Raw genomic sequence first — 24550 nt, 5'->3', positions numbered from 1 at the left:
TTGGATAAACCTACTAGAAAATAAAAAAATGGATCTAGCTTCAACGGATCCTTGGATGGCTCGAAGTTCTTGAAGCAGAATCATGACACGAAAACAAGTTCAAGTAAGATCATCACTTGAAATAAGATTGTTATAGTTATAGAAATTGAACCAAAGTTTGAATATGATTATTACCTTGTATTAGAATGATAACCTACTATAAGAAACAAAGATTTCTTGAGGTTGAATGATCACCTTACAAGATTGGAAGTGAGCTAGCAAACTTGAAAGTATTCTTGATTTTATGTAACTAGAACTTGTAGAATTTATGAAGAACACTTAGAACTTGAAGATAGAACTTGAGAGAGATCAATTAGATGAAGAAAATTGAAGAATGAAAGTGTTTGTAGGTGTTTTTGGTCGTTGGTGTATGGATTAGATATAAAGGATATGTAATTTTGTTTTCATGTAAATAAGTCATGAATGATTACTCATATTTTTGTAATTTTATGAGATATTTCATGCTAGTTGCCAAATGATGGTTCCCACATGTGTTAGGTGACTCACATGGGCTGCTAAGAGCTGATCATTAGAGTGTATATACCAATAGTACATACGTCTAAAAGCTGTGTATTGTACGAGTACGAATACGGGTGCATACGAGTAGAATTGTTGATGAAACTGAACGAGGATGTAATTGTAAGCATTTTTGTTAAGTAGAAGTATTTTGATAAGTGTATTGAATTCTTTCAAAAGTGTATAAATACATATTAAAACACTACATGTATATACATTTTAACTGAGTCGTTAAGTCATCGTTAGTCGTTACATGTAAGTGTTGTTTTGAAACCTTTAGGTTAACGATCTTGTTAAATGTTGTTAACCCAATGTTTATAATATCAAATGAGATTTTAAATTATTATATTATCATGATATTATCATGTATGAATATCTCTTAATATGATATATATATATATACATTAAATGTCTTTACAACGATAATCGTTACATATATGTCTCGTTTAAAAATCATTAAGTTAGTAGTCTTGTTTTTACATATGTAGTTCATTGTTAATATACTTAATGATATGTTTAATTATCATAATATCATTTTAACTATATATATATCCATATATATGTCATCATATAGTTTTTACAAGTTTTAACGTTCGTGAATCACCGGTCAACTTGGGTGGTCAATTGTCTATATGAAACATATTTCAATTAATCAAGTCTTAACAAGTTTGATTGCTTAACATGTTGAAAACATTTAATCATGTAAATATCAATCTCAATTAATATATATAAACATGGAAAAGTTCGGGTCACTACACCTATATCGCGATGTTGCAAAAATTGTTAAGCGCTGTAAAAGCTGCCAACGGCATGCTCCGCATAATCGGATGCCAATGCATGATATGATCCATGTTAATTCGCCATGGCCATTTCACAAGTGGGCTATTGACATTGTAGGGCCATTTCCTGCAGGACCTGGCAATGTCAAATTCCTGATTGTGGCAATTGACTATTTTACAAAATGGGTTGAAGCTAAGGCGGTTCGCACTATCACTGGTGTGCAAGTGCGAAATTTTGTGTGGGAGTATATTGTTTGCAGATTTGGTATTCCGCGTGAATTAGTTAGCGATAACGGTGCTCAAATAGCGAAAGATCCTTTTAAAACATGGTGCACTGATTTAAATATAATCCAAAAGTTTACATCAGTGGCACATCCACAGGCTAATGGCTTATGCGAAGTAACCAACCGTAATATTGTAAGCGGTATTAAAAGGAGGTTATGTGAAAAGCGAACTGGTTGGGTGGATGAATTACCCCATGTTTTATGGGCACATCGCACTACTTTCAAGAAGAGTACTGAGGAAACACCCTTTAGTTTGGTGTATGGCTCTGAGGCAGTAATACCCGCTGAAATTCTTGTGCCAACGCATAGAGTCGCTAACTTTGAGGAAGAAGCAAACTGTGATGACCCGGGAATTTCAGCCCAAATTTAAACTTTAATCTTTATATGTTTCCGACACGATAAGCAAAACCTGTAATGTTGAGTCTCGAAAGTTTGAAATCTATATTCATGTAATCAATTACCCTTTGACTATGCCTGATGATTCACGAACAATTATTTGTAAGTAATATATATATATATATATATATATATATATATATATATATATATATATATATATATATATATATATATGTAATTAGATATAATAATTAGAAATAATAAAATATAATGTAAACGTTAGAATAAAATATGTAAATTAAAATACAAAATAATTATGTTGTAGTTTAAAATGAATCTATATATAAATACATATGATTTCTGTACATAATTATTATATGTATTTGAATTAAAATGTATCAGAATTTAATACTCAAAACATGTTATTACATAATAATAGATATTATATAATTATATTACATAATCAATAAAATGTAATAATACCAATATATTAAATTTAATTAAAAATAACAATTGTTATAAGAATAATATCATTACTAACATAATTACTAAAAATTAACATTTTTATTTAAAATTATTATTATCAATAGTTTTATTATTTTTATCTTTTCCTTATTATTAGTATTTTGATTGATTAATATTATAATTATAATTATTAAACATTAATATTAATAAGAAATCCATAGAGGTAGATATATGGATCCGTTTCCTTTCACTCTCAAACTTTTATAATTTTGTTTTCTGTCTACAAAATTATTGTACTTGATTTTGTTTTCTGTTAGCCATCTAATCTACCCATTTCATCTATTCTACTTTCCTATCTCCCCATACATTCAAAGAAGGAAACTCCTCTACAACTGTCATCACTATCTTCTTCTTGAGTTCTTCTTCTTCTTGGTGACAATCGCCACCTTTGACCATGAACCTATGATCACAACCTTCTATCACCTTGAGATACCATCACCAAACCCATTTATATCTATTGAAGTTCATTTGATCACCACCTCTGCAACTCACTTCACCTTCGAAAAACATCACGACCCCTATCTATTTTCTGTTTATAACCGGGTAAGGATCACAAAAAAAAAAAAAAAAGTCGCTATTGCTACTTCTTTCTTTGTTCGAACCACAACCACAGCTATTACTATTATTGTTGCTATTACTAGTCGCTGTACATCTACCTGCAACCATAATGGGACGTTGTGAATTACTGTTGCTACTTTGGTGTTTCTATCTCAACCGCCACATTATATTTCCTTTCTTTTCTTTCAAGAACCCGACACCCATGCTAAATATATATGTATATATATATTTTTTTGTACTAGGACCGAACCACCACAAAACTTTTCAACCTCCAGCTAATCAAAGTCTACGAGCCATATATATATTTTTATTTTGTTGGTGGCCGGCTACAATGGGAGACAAAAAGGGAAAGTCTTGGTTTCTCTTTTATGAAGTAATTAAAAGATATATGGTGATGTTAATTAGGAATATGTTTATTTATATAATGCGTTTCTTTTTCTTAGCAAGTGGAGAGTTTTGACTAACAAAAGTGGGGATAGATATTAAGATTGATGATGAGCCGTGATTAAAGGAATTAAAGATAACGATTGATGATCTTGGTAGTAGTATAATATCGAAGGCCCCATGTTTTTTTTTTTTTTTTTTTTTTTTTTTGCTTCTGACCGACAATTGCTTATGTCACTACTAGGATTTTTCTGTTTCAATATACACGCATGATAATGATAAATTTAATCGAGTATGTTGATGATTAAGAAGGTTGGATACAACTTGTTTTTTTTTAAAACCCGCTGGTCCCTTTTAGATCTGTATTAAGGATGAGAAAGATCAGGGATTATTAAATCGTTGATGGGCTTAAACTACATTATAGTTGGGCCGATTTTAAATTGGACCATGATCAAGATATTACAGTTAGGCCGAAATCCTTATTTCCTGTTGGGCTGGATAAAAAGGTTAAAAGAATTTGGGTATTCATTAAATCAGAAACGTAAGGTGCGGCAGGATGGCTTGTGAGGGTGTGAGGGTAACGATAGGTCTCAAGTTCGATTCTAAGTCATGACAGCCATAAAATTATTTTTATTAGACTGGGCTGCTGTTGGGCCGAAAGCTGCTGTTGGGCCGTCACTCTTGAATTCATTAACTAATTCATTGGGCCGAAGTGATCTGGATTAAATAAAATAAATTGGGTTATGATTTAAATCAGAAAAACTAATTTGGTGGAGTGGTTTGTGGTATTAGCGGGTGAGCGAATGGTCACGAGTTCGAGCCCGGGCGTGGGCAACAATTTATTTTTAACTCTTATGAGGTAGTACTCTCACTAATCATTTTTTTTTTGTTATTATTATTATAATTATTAGTACTGTTATTGTTACTATTAATTATTATAATTATTATTATTATTATTAAAAAAATTATTATTATTATTAACAATAATACAAGTTATATCATTATTATTATTATTAATATTATTATCATTAAAATAGCTTATATTATTATAAACATGAATATTATTAGTATTACTATTAAAAAAATTTTGAAGTTTCATTATACTTAATATAAGTGTTATTATATTTTTACCATGATTGGGATTATTATTATTATTATCGTTACTATGAAAATAACACAATTTATTACTATTAGTATAAGTGTCATTTTATAATTAATAATACTATTATTATCATTTCTAACATAAGTATAATTAATACTATTAGTATTGTTATTATTAAAATTATTAACGTTATTATCATTTTTACTACTAGCATTATTATTGTTATTATAAAATAATACAACTCTTTATTCATTATCATTACTAAAGTCATTTTACCAAACAAATACTTATACATAGAAAATATATATATATAAGTATATATATATATATATATATATATATATATATATATATATAACAAGTGAAATAATATACAAACTTATTCGATTACAAGTATATGTATTAATATATACACTTGCTATAGGTTCGTGAATCCGAGGCCAACTTTGCATTGTTTAGTTGTTCAATGTCGTTATATGTATTTTTACTACAAAATACAATACGGTGAGTTTCATTTGATTCCCTTTTTTTCTCTTTACATTTTTGGGACTGAGAATATATGCGCTTTTATAAATGTTTGATGCAATAGACACAAGTACCTTAACTGCATTCTATGATAGAATTATCTGGGATTGGGGTTGATATGAATGATTTTTATCTCTAGTACGATGCGAAATTGCCTGTTATGAGATGGTTGATATGAATGGTTTATTATTTATGACATTTTGGCACCGGTGGGCCTATATTTTATAAACATGTGTTCAGCCGTGGGGTGTAAAGACCGGCACAGAGGTTCTATATTTTGAAGGCACATGTATTCAGCCGTGGGGTGAAAGACCGGCACAGATGGTTACTATTATATTTTGAATCCTCATCAGGAGTTCTTCATATGAAAGATATTTTTGTGCAGTTGGAATGGGACTTCTGCACTTTTTATAATATTTAAAATCTTGTGGTCTATTAAAATGATGAAAATGAAATGATTACTATAAACTGATGAACTCACCAACCTTTTGGTTGACACTTTAAAGCATATTTATTCTCAGGTTTGAAAGAAATCTTCCGCTGTGCATTAGCTCATTTTAAGGATATTACTTGAAGTCATTCATGACATATTTCAAAAGACGTTGCATTCGAGTCATTGAAGTTCATTAGAGATTATTAAGTAAATGACAGATTAGGTCATTTATAGTTGGATATTATGAAATGGTATGCATACATGTCAACTTTCGATGAAATGAAAGTTTGTCTTTTAAAAACGAATGAAATGTTTGTAAAATGTATCATTTAGAGGTCAAATATCTCACGATGTAATCAACTATTATGAATCATTTATAATTGATATGGACTTCGTCCGGATGGATTAGGACGGGGTGTTTCAGTTGGTATCGGAGCGGTAGTCTTAGCGAATCAGGTCTGCATTCGTGTGTCTAACTGATAAGTCATTAGGATGCATTAGTGAGTCTGGACTTCGACCGTGTCTGCATGTCAAAAGTTTTGCTTATCATTCCGTGTCGAAAATCATCTGTTTATCATCCTTAGGAAATTATCTGCTTATCATTCTTAGTCTGGACATATCTTACTGCCTCTATTGCATAGACAGTGTATAGATAAATTCATATCTTAGCGTATCTGTTATTGTTACCTTTGCCTGACAGCTTCCGTAGATTCCTCCGTAACTTATGGAATTTTAGTATTATATATGCATATATAAACTATGTATTGCAGGGTACTAATCTATATCCTATAATCTTTTTCTTATCGAAAATCCTTCATCTGATCGTACGAGATGAATCCCTCCACCAGTTCAAGTCCCTCAGATTTCGATAGCTATTCCGATAGTTATTCCGACAGCTATTCCGACATGGATATTCACCTAAGCTCCGAAAGCAGTGTCATCAGAATGTACCAACAAATCAACCATCCCCAATTCATCTGATGGGTTCGTAAACGACTTAATCAATAGAGACGCGAAGAAGGCGATCCTTTTCACCAGCCGAATTCATCTCTTGGTGAAGAACCTGAAGCACTTACCGGCGAACCAGTCTGAAACACCATTTTCACCCTCATTTTCTGAATATCTGGCTATGATTATATACTATCTCAAATTCAAAACCTTATTTACTCGCTCGTTTCTACCGACAATCATCCCGGAGTAATAAGTCAGCGAGCTTGGCACCCGAGTTGTAGCCTTGAAAAGTATGGTGCAAAATGTACCAGCTTCAGCAACATTACCTGCACCAACAGTACCAATAACAACATCCGCATCCCAAGCCTCAATATCACAATCTGTTCCACGAACATTAACATCATACGTACCATGGATGCCAAGGAATACCAACAAAAATTAACAATGAAGTATTGAACCATAACTTCATTAATATTCTGCGAAGAATAGGTGGATCCTAATAATTAACGATGAAGTATTGAACCATAACTTCATTAATATTCTGTGAAGAATATGTGGATCCTAATAGTTTTAGATATTACTTATTCTAGCTCAAACTGAAAATCAAATGAGTCTAATATTATATTGACTCATTAAATCAATGATTACATCTGAAGAAAATATATATGTATATATATTTTCATAGGGATTGTGATTAAAAATTCTTTCATACAAACTGTTAATGATGAAAATATTTTAACGGGTAGGTAATACCTGAGGATCATTTAGATTTCACATTAATAAGTTACAATGTACATTCTTCAATTCAGATTCAACAGTCATTAACAGTACTGCTCAAATTCACACATATACGTATCCGTTCACCAAAGAACAACTATTTTCATCCAAGTTCAATTTCATATTTGGATTTTGACCTATCAGAATTCAACAAGTGGCATAATGAAGAAAACATTTGACGGAATAAAATTTGTTAGAAACAAACTAATTAACTATGAGAAATTTTGTTAATAATCCACGCTAACAAAATCCTAGCTAACTGTGGACTAATCAACCTAGGACTACCAACAGTGGTCAATTAAAATGAATTAAAATATTGATTATAACATATGAAACTAAACAATTCTTCAAGTTTGCCACTTGATTTTAATCTTAAACCTCATTTGTATCTTGACGATTACAATCTGCATTCAAACCTTTCACGACTCTTGAAAACACCTCAATCGAGAGGACGAACCAACCGCACTTCATCTACGGAAGAAAAGATTGATGCGCATAGATATGCACCTGAAAACTCTCGGAAACTGAGAAAACGTTTAACGCGTAGCTGTGATAATTCCTTAGCGTTATTATTTACGAAAATAACTCTGCAATCTCTTTCCAAATTAGCCAATTTTGTCACAGCTCCAGCAAGTCAACTTCAATTCTTCAGACGGAATAGCCTTATTCTAACATGGATATATAAGTTATCTTTCGTCATCGTTACCGAGGAATCGTTTATATTTCACCACATTAGCAGTAAAATTACCAGCAACTTCAATGAATTTGGACTTTCCAAAAAAATCATTATATTCATTGAAACCCCATCTTGTACTCATCTATACCCTGTAACAATAATTGCCATACCAATTACCGGGAATCAGTAATCAGTATTTCGAATCTCGTAGCATTTCTACATCAATAGTTATATGTATACATATAACAATTATCTCCTAGAATTACGATCTTCAATTCTGAAATTTTGAAAAGGCACCCAGTTTACGAATCGATACTCTGAATGTTGAAAAAGTTGAATGAAGCAGCAGAAACTGTAGGCAACCGTAAACGACCTTAGTCGTCGGAAGTTTGATGATAAAGAATAATATGTTGGAAAAGCTCAGAAACGTTGGAACTGGAAAATGGATAGAGTTAACCATGAAGGAGACCAAGGACAAATATAAGGACCATACCCTATATTCAAAGAATCCAGATAATTCTGGATCCGTTGAAATCTTTATAGAATATCTTGCTCCGAAGTCATGTTAAAATCTTGCGGAAAATCATTCTTCATCAACCATCGAACTTAGAAATTCCAAAATATCATCATCAATATCTTCGATATTTCTGAGGATATTTTCATAAATATTCTCGTCCAAAATTATATACCTCTTCGTGCTTCCTGTGTATCATTATATTGGAAACATTCAATAGAAAATTTAGTACCGAAAAGCAGATTATGCGAAACTATGAAGAAAGCCGTGGACAAATCACAAGGAATAAGTTTGACTTCAAAGAATCCAAATGATTCAATGTCTGCTAAAGTCTTTAGTGAATATCTTGCTCCTTACTCTAAACCCTTGCAGACAATAGTTTCTATCATCCTCTGATCTTAGATATTCCGAGATATTATCGTATCTTTCATTATAAATATCCTCCATATTTCTGGTGATATTTTTATAACTATTCTTATCTGAAATCATTAATCTCTTCGTGCTATCAGTATTACATCATATAGAAACTGTTAGTTTCTATATTCTGTAAACTTTCAAGCTTAAAATATGAATGTTATTGAAGTAAGGTTGGGAACTGATGCATGAGTTAGTATAATATAATGACACTTGATCAACGTGATTATATTACAGTAATTCATGCTGAGTTTCTAATGAAACGTGATGATTCACAGTACCATCATCATGTACCATTTACACGACTCTTGCATTCTACTCAATCTCTAAACATAGTAAGAACATATCTTCTTGATAGTTCTATCTTTTCGGATATTCTGGTAATTTGACAAATCAAGATCGCGCCATTACGATTTCCTTCTTAGAACATTAACTATGTTCATTTCAAAATCCATATGAATTCTGGACCATTATTCGCTTGACTTGAAGTCAGGAAGAGGAGACAAAAGTATGGAACTTTTGAATATAAAAGAAAATATAAAGCTCGACAACAACACATTAATTACAAATCGTGCATATTAATACGTATTGCCACGTAAAGGCACGGGAGAATTAAAATTACTATAACCCCAAGGTAATAGTAAAAATAAATAAAATCCTCTGGTGGTAAATGCAAAGGAAGAATGACAGATATAAAAGTTAGGGGTATATCAAGAATCAGTACTGGATGGAGCATATTAATGGATGCTTTAAAGTATGAGTTGAGGAAGAAAGAATAGAAGATGTGAATTGTAAGAAAACGACAGGGGGTAGTTTTATAGTAAAATATCCGACAGAGCAATCAAAACAGATGATCACATTTAGAGCGGATCCTAATTCCCTTGATTACCGAAGAATCAAATCTTATTATGAAGATTTTCTTTAAATTCCATGAATTCCGGAAATCATTCATAACTATGTCATCGGTTAAAACGATTCGACATTTACTCATTTCACTCTCTGGCGATAGCTTCACTTATACTCTTCGTATAATCAAATTGTTTTATCAATATTACTCAATGATGATAAAACTCTATTCACCAACTCATATTCGTCACGAAAACATTTTTTAGTTAGCCATGACGACCTCGATCAAATTTCGGGACGAAATTTCTTTTAACGGGTAGGTACTGTGATGACCCGGGAATTTCAGCCCAAATTTAAACTTTAATCTTTATATGTTTCCGACACGATAAGCAAAACCTGTAATGTTGAGTCTCGAAAGTTTGAAATCTATATTCATGTAATCAATTACCCTTTGACTATGCCTGATGATTCACGAATAATTATTTGTAAGTAAATATGTATATATAAATATAAATATATATATATATATATATATATATATATATATATATATATATATATATATATATATATATATATATATATATATATATAAATGTAATTAGATATAATAATTAGAAATAATAAAATATAATGTAAACGTTAGAATAAAATATGTAAATTAAAATACAAAATAATTATGTTGTAGTTTAAAATGAATCTATATATAAATAGATATGATTTCTGTACATAATTATTATATGTATTTGAATTAAAATGTATCAGAATTTAATACTCAAAACATGTTATTACATAATAATAGATATTATATAATTATATTACATAATCAATAAAATGTAATAATACCAATATATTAAATTTAATTATAAATAACAATTGTTATAAGAATAATATCATTACTAACATAATTACTAAAAATTAACATTTTTATTTAAAATTATTATTATCAATAGTTTTATTATTTTTATCTTTTCCTTATTATTAGTATTTTGATTGATTAATATTATAATTATAATTATTAAACATTAATATTAATAAGAAATCCATAGAGGTAGATATATGGATCCGTTTCCTTTCACTCTCAAACTTTTATAATTTTGTTTTCTGTCTACAAAATTATTGTACTTGATTTTATTTTCTGTTAGCCATCTAATCTACCCATCTCATCTATTCTACTTTCCTATCTCCCCATACATTCAAAGAAGGAAACTCCTCTACAACTGTCATCACTATCTTCTTCTTGAGTTCTTCTTCTTCTTGGTGACAATCGCCACCTTTGACCATGAACCTATGATCACAACCTTCTATCACCTTGAGATACCATCACCAAACCCATTTATATCTATTGAAGTTCATTTGATCACCACCTCTGCAACTCACTTCACCTTCGAAAAACATCACGACCCCTATCTGTTTTCTGTTTATAACCGGGTAAGGATCACAAAAAAAAAAAAAAATTCGCTATTGCTACTTCTTTCTTTGTTCGAACCACAACCACAGCTATTACTATTATTGTTGCTGTTACTAGTCGCTGTACATCTACCTGCAACCATAATGGGACGTTGTGAATTACTGTTGCTACTTTGGTGTTTCTATCTCAACCGCCACCTTATATTTCCTTTCTTTTCTTTCAAGAACCCGACACCCATGCTAAATATATATGTATATATATATATATATTTTTGTACTAGGACCGAACCACCACAAAACTTTTCAACCTCCAGCTAATCAAAGTCTACGAGCCATATATATATTTTTATTTTGTTGGTGGCCGGCTACAATGGGAGACAAAAAGGGAAAGTCTTGGTTTCTCTTTTATGAAGTAATTAAAAGATATATGGTGATGTTAATTAGGAATATGTTTATTTATATAATGCATTTCTTTTTCTTAGCAAGTGGAGAGTTTTGACTAACAAAAGTGGGGATAGATATTAAGATTGATGATGAGCCGTGATTAAAGGAATTAAAGATAATGATTGATGATCTAGGTAGTAGTATAATATCGAAGGCCCCATGTTTTTTTTTTTTTTTGCTTCTGACCGACAATTGCTTATGTCACTACTAGGATTTTTCTGTTTCAATATACACGCATGATAATGATAAATTTAATCGAGTATGATGATGATTAAGAAGGTTGGATACAACTTGTTTTTTTTAAAAACCCGCTGGTCCCTTTTAGATCTGTATTAAGGATGAGAAAGATCAGGGATTATTAAATCGTTTATGGGCTTAAACTACATTATAGTTGGGCCGATTTTAAGTTGGACCAAGATCAAGATATTACAGTTGGGCCGAAATCCTTATTTCTTGTTGGGCTGGATAAAAAGGTTAAAAGAATTTGGGTATTCATTAAATCAGAAACGTAAGGTGCAGCAGGATGGCTTGTGAGGGTGTGAGGGTAACGATAGGTCTCAAGTTCGATTCTAAGTCATGACAGCCATAAAATTCTTTTTATTCGACTGGGCTGCTGTTGGGCCGAAAGCTGCTGTTGGGCCGTCACTCTTGAATTCATTAACTAATTCATTGGGCCGAAGTGATCTGGATTACATAAAATAAATTGGGTTATGATTTAAATCAGAAAAACTAATTTGGTGGAGTGGTTTGTGGTATTAGCGGGTGAGCGAATGGTCACGAGTTCGAGCCCGGGCGTGGGCAACAATTTATTTTTAACTCTTATGAGGTAGTACTCTCACTAATCATTTTTTTTTTTGTTATTATTATTATAATTATTAGTACTGTTATTGTTACTATTAATTATTATAATAATTATTATTATTAAGAAAATTATTTTTATTATTAACAATAATACAAGTTATATCATTATTATTATTATTAATATTATTATCATTAAAATAGCTTATATTATTATAAACATGAATATTATTAGTATTACTATTAAAATTTTTTGAATTTTCATTATACTTAATATAAGTGTTATTATATTTTTACCATGATTGGGATTATTATTATTATTATTATCGTTACTATGAAAATAACACAATTTATTACTATTAGTATAAGTGTCATTTTATAATTAATAATACTATTATTATCATTTCTAACATAAGTATAATTAATACTATTAGTATTGTTATTATTAAAATTATTAACGTTATTATCATTTTTACTACTAGCATTATTATTGTTATTATAAAATAATACAACTCTTTATTCATTATCATTACTAAAGTCATTTTACCAAACAAATACTTATACATAGAATATATATATATATAAGTATATATATATATATATATATATATATATATATATATATATATATATATATATATATATATAACAAGTGAAATAATATACAAACTTATTCGATTACAAGTATATGTATTAATATATACACTTGCTATAGGTTCGTGAATCCGAGGCCAACTTTGCATTGTTTAGTTGTTCAATGTCGTTATATGTATTTTTACTACAAAATACAATACGGTGAGTTTCATTTGATTCCCTTTTTTTTCCTTTACATTTTTGGGACTGAGAATATATGCGCTTTTATAAATGTTTGACGCAATAGACACAAGTACCTTAACTGCATTCTATGATAGAATTATCTGGGATTGGGGTTGATATGAATGATTTTTATCTCTAGTACGATGCGAAATTGCCTGTTATGAGATGGTTGATATGAATGGTTTATTATTTATGACATTTTGGCACCGGTTGGCCTATATTTTATAAACATGTGTTCAGCCGTGGGGTGTAAAGACCGGCACAGAGGTTCTATATTTTGAAGGCACATGTATTCAGCCGTGGGGTGAAAGACCGGCACAGATAGTTACTATTATATTTTGAATCCTCACCAGGAGTTCTTCCTATGAAAGATATTTTTGTGCAGTTGGAATGGGACTTCTGCACGTTTTATAATATTTAAAATCTTGTGATCTATTAAAATGATGAAAATGAAATGATTACTATAAACTGATGAACTCACCAACCTTTTGGTTGACACTTTAAAGCATGTTTATTCTCAGGTTTGAAAGAAATCTTCCGCTGTGCATTAGCTCATTTTAAGGATATTACTTGAAGTCATTCATGACATATTTCAAAAGACATTGCATTCGAGTCATTGAAGTTCATTAGAGATTATTAAGTAAATGACGGATTAGGTCATTTATAGTTGGATATTATGAAATGGTATGCATACATGTCAACTTTCGATGAAATGAAAGTTTGTCTTTTAAAAACGAATGAAATGTTTGTAAAATGTATCATTTAGAGGTCAAATATCTCACGATGTAATCAACTATTATGAATCATTTATAATTGATATGGACTTCGTCCGGATGGATTAGGACGGGGCGTTTCAAAAACGATGATGCATTGGGCAAGAATTTGAATTTCATTGAAGAGCGAAGGTTAATGGCTGCTATCAGAGAGGCAAATAATAAACAACAAATTGCCAAGTATTATAACAAAAGAGTGCGCACTTTATCTTTTGATGTAGGTGAATGGGTACTGCGAAATAATGATGCAAGTAGAGCAGAAAAACTTGGCAAATTAGGACCTAACTGGGAGGGTCCTTATCAAGTTGTGGCAATTAATGCAGCAGGTTCATATAAGCTCGCAGATGTGGAAGGGCGAACTTTACCTAATGCGTGGCATGCCACTTTATTAAAGCGATACTATGCGTAATTCTGAGAAAATAACATGAAAGCCAAAATGTATATGTATAAATTGCGAAATTTGTTGCAAGGCCTATACTTGATATTCTTTCTATGTATTTTTATTTTTAATTTTTGCAAGTCTTGATCACACTTGTGAAAGTATAAAAAGTAGACACTTGTAAGAATATGCAAAACGTTTGTTTGAGGAATGCCAAAAGTTTATGAAAGGTTTTGTATTTTGTTTCATAGTGCTGAGGTGTTTCGTGACGTTTAAATGGTGAAGTGATGAAATTGCCCACTTTCACAGAAAATAACTATTGCGAAAGGAACTTAAAATCCTAAGTATTTGATTTTGCCAATACTTAGATGCTTCGCAATGCTAATTGATTGCCTAAGGATCGCTTCGACGGACTTAGAAGATTCATAACGTATAAATATACACGCATACAGATTGTTTCGCAAAAGTACATACTTATTATGTGCACGATAATAAAAGTTGGAAATTGCAAAGGACAAGTCAGTGTTATGAATATTATTGATAAAAGCGCTATATAAATAAAAGTACTTGCAAATATAAGAACAGCAAAATTTTTATTAATAATGACGCAGAGGCAGCCGCGCGTTGTTATACAAAGCGAAATTCTATTCCTTGGATAAGTCAAGCTTGATGATGTCATATGCAGTAACATCCTCCTGCTCGCTTATCGCTGTTATCTTAGGGAGGGGAATTTCGGCTATGCCTTCTTGAGCGACAGAAAATGCTGATTGCGCCTCTTCTAACGAACAAAGGCGATCAGCTATTGCAGTTGGTAGTGGTTCTGGCAATGGGCAGTTGATGGCAATCTGATCCATGAACTCTACCCTCTCGCGTAGTTTTAACGCAGCAGCGAACGTTGAAAAATTCGCAGAAACACGCTTGGAGTTGAGAATTTTCCTAGCCAATTCGGGGAGATGTTGGCGGAGCTTGGTGAACTCAAGCTCTGCAGAAGCTTTAGAAGCTAGAGCGCTGTCCCGCTCTGCCGTTAGCTTCGCCACATCCTCTGCCAGCGCTTTAATAGTGGCTTGAAATTTGTTTTCTTTCTCAGCCGCAGTAGAAACCTGTTGTTTTAAGTCATCAACGGTGGTTTTTGCTACGGTGAGTTTGTAAGAGAGGTCGACGCAGCATTTTTTGCTGTCCGCAGCTTTGGCCTTCTCGGTGTGATACTTTGCTTTTTCAGCCTCAAGAACATTAAAGAATTGTTCTTGGCGGCAGATCATGTCATAAGCAGAATTGAAGGACATGTAGAAATTCTGCACAAAACTGTTATGCGCATCAAGCGCAGAAAGTTTTGAAAATTCGCGGCGAAGCTCTCCTGGGATTGCCATCTTCATTTGTTGACGCTGATCCAGTGCTGCATCAGAAGAGGCATAAGTGTATCCCGATAAACCGTCAATCCTCACCCCATAAGAGTCGGGTGGAGTGCAGAACATCTCTGTGATTTGGTCAAGAGTGTTTGGGCTCGCAAAAATGGGGTTACCAGTGGAACCGCCTGTAAAAACATGCAAATTATAAGATACGCAGAAAAATACGAGTATTAATTATGCGATAATGTTCAGGACTTACCCGTTTGCTGATCCCCTTCATAATCCGATATAATCGGATTATCGTAAAGAGTGGTGTCGGGTTGCTTTAATTTTTTACTCTGCGAGGATCGCGGTGTCTGGTACGGTCTTTTGGTGGAGCTCGGTTTGATAAGAGGAGATTTGGAGGTCAAGTCGACGACCGAAATTGTTTGCTTTTCTTTTGACGCAGTCGATTTAGCCTCCGGGCTAGTTAATAATTTCGTGATCAAGGCTTTTGGATTAACCTTGCTATCAACTTCGTCGATCTTCATTACTGATTGAATAGAAGTTGTGAGTAAGAAAGTAGTTGCACAGGTGGAATGAATAGTTGTTTAATTGCGATATGTTTCGAAGTAGCAAGTGGGAAATTCGTAATAATGGACACCGATATATATAGAGGAAGTAAGAGTGCTAATCAGTTGTGTTTAAGTGTCCGTTATGCTGGTTTAAACGGTAATATTTTCGCTAACGAATACAAACGGTAACTTTGTTTGCTGTAACGGTAGCAAAGGCATTGCAAAAATATTATAATGCGGATAGCGGTCATGAATAACTGCAAATTTTTAAGAGTTTATCATGATATATCTACTTCGCAAGATGTATCATAATAAAATGGGGAGACTTGATCATATACATAGCATTGTATATGTATATTTTATTTACTAAAGGTTAAAGGCAGAAGTAACGTGAAGTATAGTCGAAAGGCTTGGAATATTCGCTAAAAATAAAGATAGCGGATCAGTTTCCGCGCTAATAAAAGACTGCGGGTCATTTCGCTAAGTTTCAGCGGATAGATAAGCTCTACTTATTTCATAAGCTTTTACGAGTAACTTATTTTTTAAGAGCTTATAATTTTTATAAGCTTTACTTTCTATGTTTACCAAACGACGCTTATGACTTGAAGCTTATTAACATCATAAGCTCAAGCTCCTATAAGCTCCCATAACCCTTATTTTTTTTTTCCTTTAATCTTATCCACATGCATTAAGGGCATAATAGGAACTTAATCTTCTTATATTTTTTTTTCTATTTATGAAAGTGGAAAATTAATTTGGGACATCCCAAAATGAAATACTGACAATAAATTGGAGACGAAGGGAGTACAAGATTTAGGGTGCTTTTGGGTGAAAATTAGCTCGAGCTGGTAGCTGAAGCTTATTTTTTAAACTTGAATATGAAGTTAACTACTATTCATAAGCTAACAGCTTATTTTTTTAAGCTTGATGGTAGAAGCTTATTTTTTAGGCTCTACTTTCTCATAAGTTCAAGTTTTTTTTTTTTTTTTTTTACCAAACAAAACTTAAAAATCATAAACTCTTTAAAATCATAAGCTCTACCTTTTTAAGTTTTCATAAGCTCCTAAAATAGGCTATCCAAACACACACACAAAATTTGTTGTAAGGTTTTTCCTCTTCGAGTTATCCGGGAAGAGCAAGTAATTTGACCTCATACTCTAGTGTGCGCAGTCTATCAGAAATACTCTTTGACTGTTTTCCAACTCTTTCCTTGACCAATCCAAGATTTGAACCTGAGACCTCTTGTAAAAATGTCAGGAGGCTCAACCAGTGGGCTACCTTGAGATGGTTTAAACACACCATAAAAGGATAACATAATATGTATCAAATAATTATTCAATGGTAGTTATGTAATTTAACATATCATAAGCTAGGAACATATTTTTTAAGAGTGCTCCCAACGGTTTAGACTTCCCCCCATTCAGCCTATCGCCCACTTGGGCGTCGTTGGCAGTGATACGCCCATGCGGCCGCCCGACCACCACCCTCGAATTCGTCCGTTGTCATGTTCTTTAGAGAAATGTTTGTGAACGGATGTTTGTGGAAAAAAATAGCTGTTGATCACTATATATACATTCATATATCATCAATTTTATTTAAACATAACTCTCAATTCTAGTGTATTCTTTAGTGTATTTTTTAAATTTATATCGCATTTTATTTATCGTCGTAATATTTTTAATTTTAATTCTTGTAATATTTTTAATGAAAATGTAGTTTTATTTGAACAGGTGTTTGTAATTTATATAATTATCATTATTTAATTATATAACTAAAAAATAATATAAAAAATTAATCTAAAATATTGAGGATGATCATATACATAGCATTGTATATGTATATTTTATTTACTAAAGGTTAAAGGCAGAAGTAACGCGAAGTATAGTCGAAATGCATGGAATATTCGTTAAAAATAAAGATAGCGGATCAGTTTCCGCGCTAATAAAATACTGCGGGTCATTTCGCTAAGTTTCCGCGGATTGATAAACAATTCGCAGACCACGAATATTTCGAATACTATAAATAGAGAGCTTGACCTCTCATTTATAGGGGGTTGATTCTCTGCCATTTGCTCAAGCCTTTGTGATTTTCACTTGTGACTTTGCCCAAGAAGTTTCTACATTGTGCTAAGGTGAATTATGCTAATTGACAATCAATATCGGGTCAGGGTGGTTGATCACTTGATTGATAAAGTGAAAGACGATCATCGGGGCTCAAAAGAATCATCAAACATCACATCCTCCATCTTTATCATTGCACTCAATCCTTAATTAAGTAATAACTTAATATAGGATTGATCAGAGGAATTATGTCGTTGTTTGTAGTGTTTAGTCTTGAATTTAATTTTGATAAGGAAGTGCTGATGTGCCGCTGATGTGACAGCTAGTCCTGGGAAGGAAGTGCTCTCACCATTGGAAGCACTCTAACCTTGATGAGAGGATTTTATTTTTTAAGCTCTACTTTATTATAATCTCTACTTTTTTTTAACCAAACAAACCTTAAAAACCATAAACTCTTAATAATCAAAAGCTCTTTTTTAAGCTCCTATTATAGGTCATTCAAACACAGCCTAATAAGACAACATAATATATACTGTATCAAATAATTATTCAAATAGTAGTTATGTAATTCAACATATCATAAGCCATGAGTATTTTTTTTTTTAGTTTTATGGAAGGAGCTTATTTTTTAATATAATTTTTCATAAGCTCTTTTTTTTCATTCCTTTTTTCCTTTTTTGTTACATAATATAGTTTAAAATAGGTAATCCATACACACTCTTAGCTAACATGAAATATGAAAGTTCCGAAACATATAATGATTCGCTTCGGAAATCTCTTATTCCTCAACCACTTAAATATTCCACTCTAAACTTTAAAGTGTAGACCATGTGGTAATAAGAAGTGAAGATAGAGAGATGCATGTGGATGATTTGACACTCTCAACTCTTCAAATATGCATATTATAATATATTAAAAATTGTAAAATAATTATCAACATCCCCTAATTATAAATCTTAATATGTTACTTTTCGAAAAATGACACACTTAATCGTAAATTCTGGTTTCGCTTCTGATGCTAATAAATTGATTTTTCATGATAACAATTCATGAATTGTGTAAGAATTCCTCGACCACTTAAAACTTTATTTTATCTTTTTCATATTTATGTTCAATTAATTTATAATACCTCACTTTAAATAATATTTACGTTTAACATGCATAATACAATTCAAAGTAGCGTGTTTATAACATAATAGGAGCATAGTTTACAAGTTGTAATCCGAAAAAGTGAATATAATATACGACCATATTATTTCTAAAGCGGTACCGGGTGCCAATGACGGAAGCAGGATTTTTCTTCACCGGGGGTGAAATTTTTTTTCAAACCGCAGCAACTTTTTTGAGCAAAATACGGAGTTTTTGGGGCAAAAATTGAAGGTTTTTAGGCAAAATATTGAGTTTTTTAGACAAAATTTGAAGGTTTGTGGGCAAAATTGAAGGTTTTGGGGTAAAATTTAGAGAATTTCGGGCAAAATTTAAGGGTTTTAGGGCAAAATATGTAGATTTTGGGGCAAAAAAAATTCCACCGAAGGCAAAGTCGAAAAATCCAAATTTTAACATTGAAATTTGCAAATCCACTAACCCCCGGTCCCCACATAGAACCGCCTGGTGGGCGCTACAACGAGAAATTACTAATAACGTACTAAAAGTACCGCATTCAAAAATTGAATATGTACGAATCAAACAACATTAGTACAATGAAACCGCGATGTTAACCATCCAGGCATAGCTTGGATGGCCACCAACACTTTCAATGAAGGTGAGGTCACGGGTTCGATTCCCTTCAAGGCACTTCAAACGCTTGGGGCGAACTTAAGAGACCAATAGCCTGAGGATGCTTTACCTGGTAGCGGTGGAGGGTTGGCTTGCCGTTTACCCGGGGTTTACCCGCTGCGGGGGGGCCAATGTGCCCGTTCGTAGTAGGGGTTCCTCGTAAAAAAAAAAAAAAAAACCGCGATGTTTTCTTTAAAGAATCATTGCAAAGGAGCGCTTTAAATAAACAGGTCACTAGCTCTTGCAAATTTGAACCCGCTAGGTTAGAGTTGAGCCGATTAATTTTATCTGTAATTGTGAAGACATTTCCAAGACCAAGACATCTCTCTAAGACCATGCCTTGCGAGACGTTAAATTTGGCTCGTTGTGTGCCATGGCACACTCACAACCCCTCTTGTGCGGCGTTGTGGGACAAAATTTTTGGAGCGTGGAGCATTTTACCACATATAACACAATGATTTTACTATTTTTTTATTGACTATGTTTTATTTATTTAATTATTTTTATACATCTTTTTACTCAACTACGTATCATATTTTACCACCCGCAATCTTTTTACACAATCCTTTTCCACAACCTTAACCATAACAACCCTCCTTCTCACAACATTAACACATCACACAAAAACACATCACACTCCCCACAACATTTATCGCCACAACAAATATAATGCACAAAACACGATCACACAAAAATATAGTCACAATAATAATCTAAGACCAGATAATTAGATGTAAGCCAGTTAGGGCTCCCCAAGAAAGAACTTAAACATGTTCAAATGCAAAGAGAGATGATAGATTTCATAATGATGATCATCGATAATCATACAGTACACATTACAAGATTTTGAAAACAAGCAATGATAACTATAAGAAAATTAGAAAAATATCTGTTTGACATTGTTCCTACCTAAGAAACGGCTATGGTTGGCAAATTTCAATCTTTTGCTTTTTAAATGGGATTTAAGGGAGAGATATGGTTTTATAAAGCTCACTGTTCTTTTCGGGCCTTGGATCGGGCCGGCTTTGGCTTGATTATGTTACCAAGAAGAATCAAAACTACTGGAATGATAGTACCGATGTAGTATACACTGCCGTATGCCGCCAGTGTTTCTTGCAGGCTTAAAACCTATGGTCATAAAGCCCAATACAAATTAGATTTGCTGGTTTCAAACATTGAATAAAAAAATAAAACAAAGCTAGTATATCGAATTTCAAACTAACCATAAAGCCAACGCAAGAGTAATTTAAGACAAGAAGTGTGTAAGCGAAGTTCATGAGCATTAAAATCTTCTTAACCATTGCCAAATTTGGTGGAACCGCCTGCTGCCATCTGTAAATGGCTGCTCATAGACATACAAATAATTATAAGCCAATGACGTTAGATCTTGTTCTTATATAATTTCGGATTGACCATGAAAATAAGTCGTGATAAAATTGTTGACCAATTTGTTACCTCTTGACCCAGCAATCATTATAGCAGACTGAACAAAGAATATAATGTACCCAGGATACAATCCCTGTCATAATCATATATATTGCCCACAGTTAAATTCCCAGAAAATAAGAGTCAGTTCTAGAACAGATATGATACGAACACTGGGAGATTTATATGGAGTAGCTTTATATTTATATAAAAACAATATATATAAATAGAACTTACATGCCATACAGCACTAACAGTCTGCGTTGCTAGCAATTGGACAAAACCAGGCTTCTTTCCCTTTTGAACAAGTCGGTCATAAACATCTGATAACACATAAAAATATCAGGAATTGTAGATTTGCTTCCAAGAGTTCCATAAATAAGCACTGAAAACTGAAATGCGAAACTGAAAACTGAAATGCAAAAATGAAAAACTGAAACACGAAAATGAAAACAGTAAAGCGTTTCGCAAAATTGAAACAAAAAGTGAAGCTGAAAATATAAAATGAGACGTATATTACAAAACTTCGAGAAACGGGTCTCAACCCAACCAACCCAAAACCCGTTCAGATCTTGACCCAACCTGACCCGTTTGCCAGGTAAACATCTAACTGGTAAAAATATAAATCATAAATTTTTTTAAGACTCACAATGACGAAGCCATGTGCTGACTTGTATGTTCCACACGAGTGGTAACTCAACTGAACTCTTAGCAAACTCAACACCCAAAACATCAACATTTTTTGCACGGTCCCACCGGGCTTTCGGTGGAGAAGAATCGGTCCATCCGGTAAAACCCAGACCAGATATAATAATAGAAGCTTCTGAAATGGACCATATGAAATAATATTTCCAACGGGCAGTAAATCCCGCCATGTATTGGTAGCTCAAACGTTTCACAAATCCCCATTCTTGATATATCGGCTCACTAAATCTTGAAAGTGGATGATCTGGCACAAGATGTAAGTATAAACCCATACAGAAACCCGCTTGGATAAGAGCCTTAAGTGTTGGCAAGTAAGGTGATGGTGAACCTTTCTCAGATTTCGTCCAAATCTGGCAAATAAATATATTAATTACTGTAAAAACATCAACAACAACAAAATAAATAAATAAAATATTAATTATACCCCTTTTCTTTCGGTCCAATCCAAATAATCTTTGATTTCATAAACTGGACCAGCGAAGTGACTTCCACAGCAGAGGCAGTATCCAATGTACTCAATCAAAGACGGCAATTTCGTTAAACGGTTTTTCTTTTGGGATTCACGGAGATCGTCCTCCTTTAACAATCCATCGTTGTAATTAATGGCGCATGAAATCACTTTCAGTGTTATCACCATAAGCGACCCTACATAAAAGGCAAATTAGTTGCATACGCATTTAGTATTTATGAGAAAGGTAATGATGACAATCAGAACAAAATAATAAGGTCGTGTTATGTACATCATTATTGTATGTTTCATATTTTTTCTTGCTCGTTCTTATTTTAAAAATAAATAGAATATTGGTATCAATTGTGAATATGGAGTGTGCTTACCTGTAGCATCAATGCCTCCCTCCTTCCATGCATCTCCACTCATATAGTACACATGGCTGCATATTTTCAATAGTTAATTTATAAAAAAAATAATCCTTCAATTTTCAGACTTATGATGTTGTATTGTACAATACTACGACGCATTGTTAGACTCCAAATTTACAACTGTAACCTTGCAAAGAAAAATCCCAATAAGTGTTTTTTTAATAGTACTAATTACATATTACCTATAATTGCAACCTCGAAAATTTGGTTCTGGTAATATGTAAACTTCAGATATAGTTTCATTAGTGCCAAGAAACAAATATGCTTGAAAGTACATATTAGAAAATAAAGATAACAATCAATGATAAAGAACTAAGCATATGCAAATACATAGTGTGTATTCAATTCAACATATGCTTCAACGAACTCCTTTGATATACGTTCTATGAGACCTATGGCTCTCAATGTAACAACTGTATGAAAGTCTTTACTTCTTTAGTAATGACTACTGACACATGTCACGATACGTCATTTTTTATACTCGATATACCGGGGAGAAAAACGATGCATCACTTTGAATAAGACGATTATGCATCAAGACATATGTGAGCACTAAAATCTTTCTTACACTTATTACCCATAAGTTCCCTTTTAACAAGAACCCTCTCCTATGTTCAAAAAAAGGAAAATTCTTCGATTATACGGAGTATTTCTTTTTTAAGCTATTTCATTATACTCGTATTATGCATGTATTTATGTACTTGTATATATGTATAAGTCTGTGCAACTAACAACACATTGCACAAAGTACAGCAATTCAGCTAATATATACCTAGTATAATTTCAAATTCAGTTAATTTACCGAGCCCTAAATTCACAATACAACAAAACATACAATAATTTCAATTTTCAATGCGATACTAATTAAAATTAATAGGTTAAACATATATCATTATCAAATATTATAAATTACAAATTGTAAATTACAAATTATAAATAAATATCATACCATCCAATAAGGTAACCCATGGCAGACAAGAATGAAATCAAACCGCATCGTTTTCTATACAGAATCATTGATGCGTAACTAATCAACATAGGCACCAAAAAATGCAAATTGGAAGAGAAACCAAACGATATGTAGGAAAGCAGGGCACCGGTAACGGCGGCGTAAAGGTGTCTAGCGGTGGCGCCGCCGGGGACAAGGCGGTGGAAGAAGCTGACGGGAATAGAGGCGACGAAACAAAGAAGGAATCGGAGTACCGGAACTGATACTCCGATGGCTGACGCCATTGATTCCATTTCCATGATTGTGTGAATTTCGATCTCCGATAGAGAGCGATGGACTGAGTTTACGAGGTGTTGAGAGATTGTATATATCGACACAAAATACCAAACTTAAAATACTCCCTCCGTCACTTTATTATTGTCCATTATTACATTTTAAAATGTCCCCAAATTAATTGTCCATTTCCATAAATAAAAAAAAATAAGATATTTCATTGGTGAATCTGGAGAGAGAAGATATTTCATTGGTAGAAAAATAAAGTTAGTGGGATTTCCTAAAACTGTGTATTTTTTAT

General features: G+C 32.6%; 1 protein-coding gene across 1 annotated transcript; it reads right to left on the bottom strand.

Moving 5' to 3' along the window:
• Positions 1-20774: 20774 nt before the first annotated feature.
• LOC139852038 (lysophospholipid acyltransferase 1-like) lies at positions 20775-24323 on the bottom strand. Its single transcript, XM_071841257.1, has 8 exons — positions 23977-24323; positions 22983-23038; positions 22573-22793; positions 22093-22498; positions 21681-21766; positions 21474-21537; positions 21242-21360; positions 20775-21146 (listed from the first exon to the last, which is right to left on the bottom strand). The coding sequence occupies exons 1-8, from the start codon at positions 24273-24275 to the stop codon at positions 21009-21011; spliced, it is 1389 nt and encodes a 462-aa protein (XP_071697358.1). The 5' UTR covers positions 24276-24323; the 3' UTR covers positions 20775-21008.
• Positions 24324-24550: the final 227 nt, after the last annotated feature.

The sequence above is a fragment of the Rutidosis leptorrhynchoides genome, chromosome 6, assembly GCF_046630445.1.
Source record: "Rutidosis leptorrhynchoides isolate AG116_Rl617_1_P2 chromosome 6, CSIRO_AGI_Rlap_v1, whole genome shotgun sequence".
In the NCBI taxonomy this organism is placed as follows: Eukaryota; Viridiplantae; Streptophyta; class Magnoliopsida; order Asterales; family Asteraceae; genus Rutidosis; species Rutidosis leptorrhynchoides.
The sequence above is the reverse complement of the archived record's forward strand: the minus strand, read 5'-3'. Positions and strand labels throughout refer to the sequence as shown.

Coding starts and splice junctions, on each gene's coding strand:
- LOC139852038 (XM_071841257.1), bottom strand. CDS start 24,275: ATGGAAATGGAATCAATGGCGTCAGCCATCGGAGTATCAGTTCCGGTA. Junction 22,794..22,982: donor GGGAGGCATTGATGCTACAG/GTAAGCACACTC, acceptor CCTTTTATGTAG/GGTCGCTTATGGTGATAACA. Junction 22,499..22,572: donor ATTGGACCGAAAGAAAAGGG/GTATAATTAATA, acceptor TTTATTTGCCAG/ATTTGGACGAAATCTGAGAA.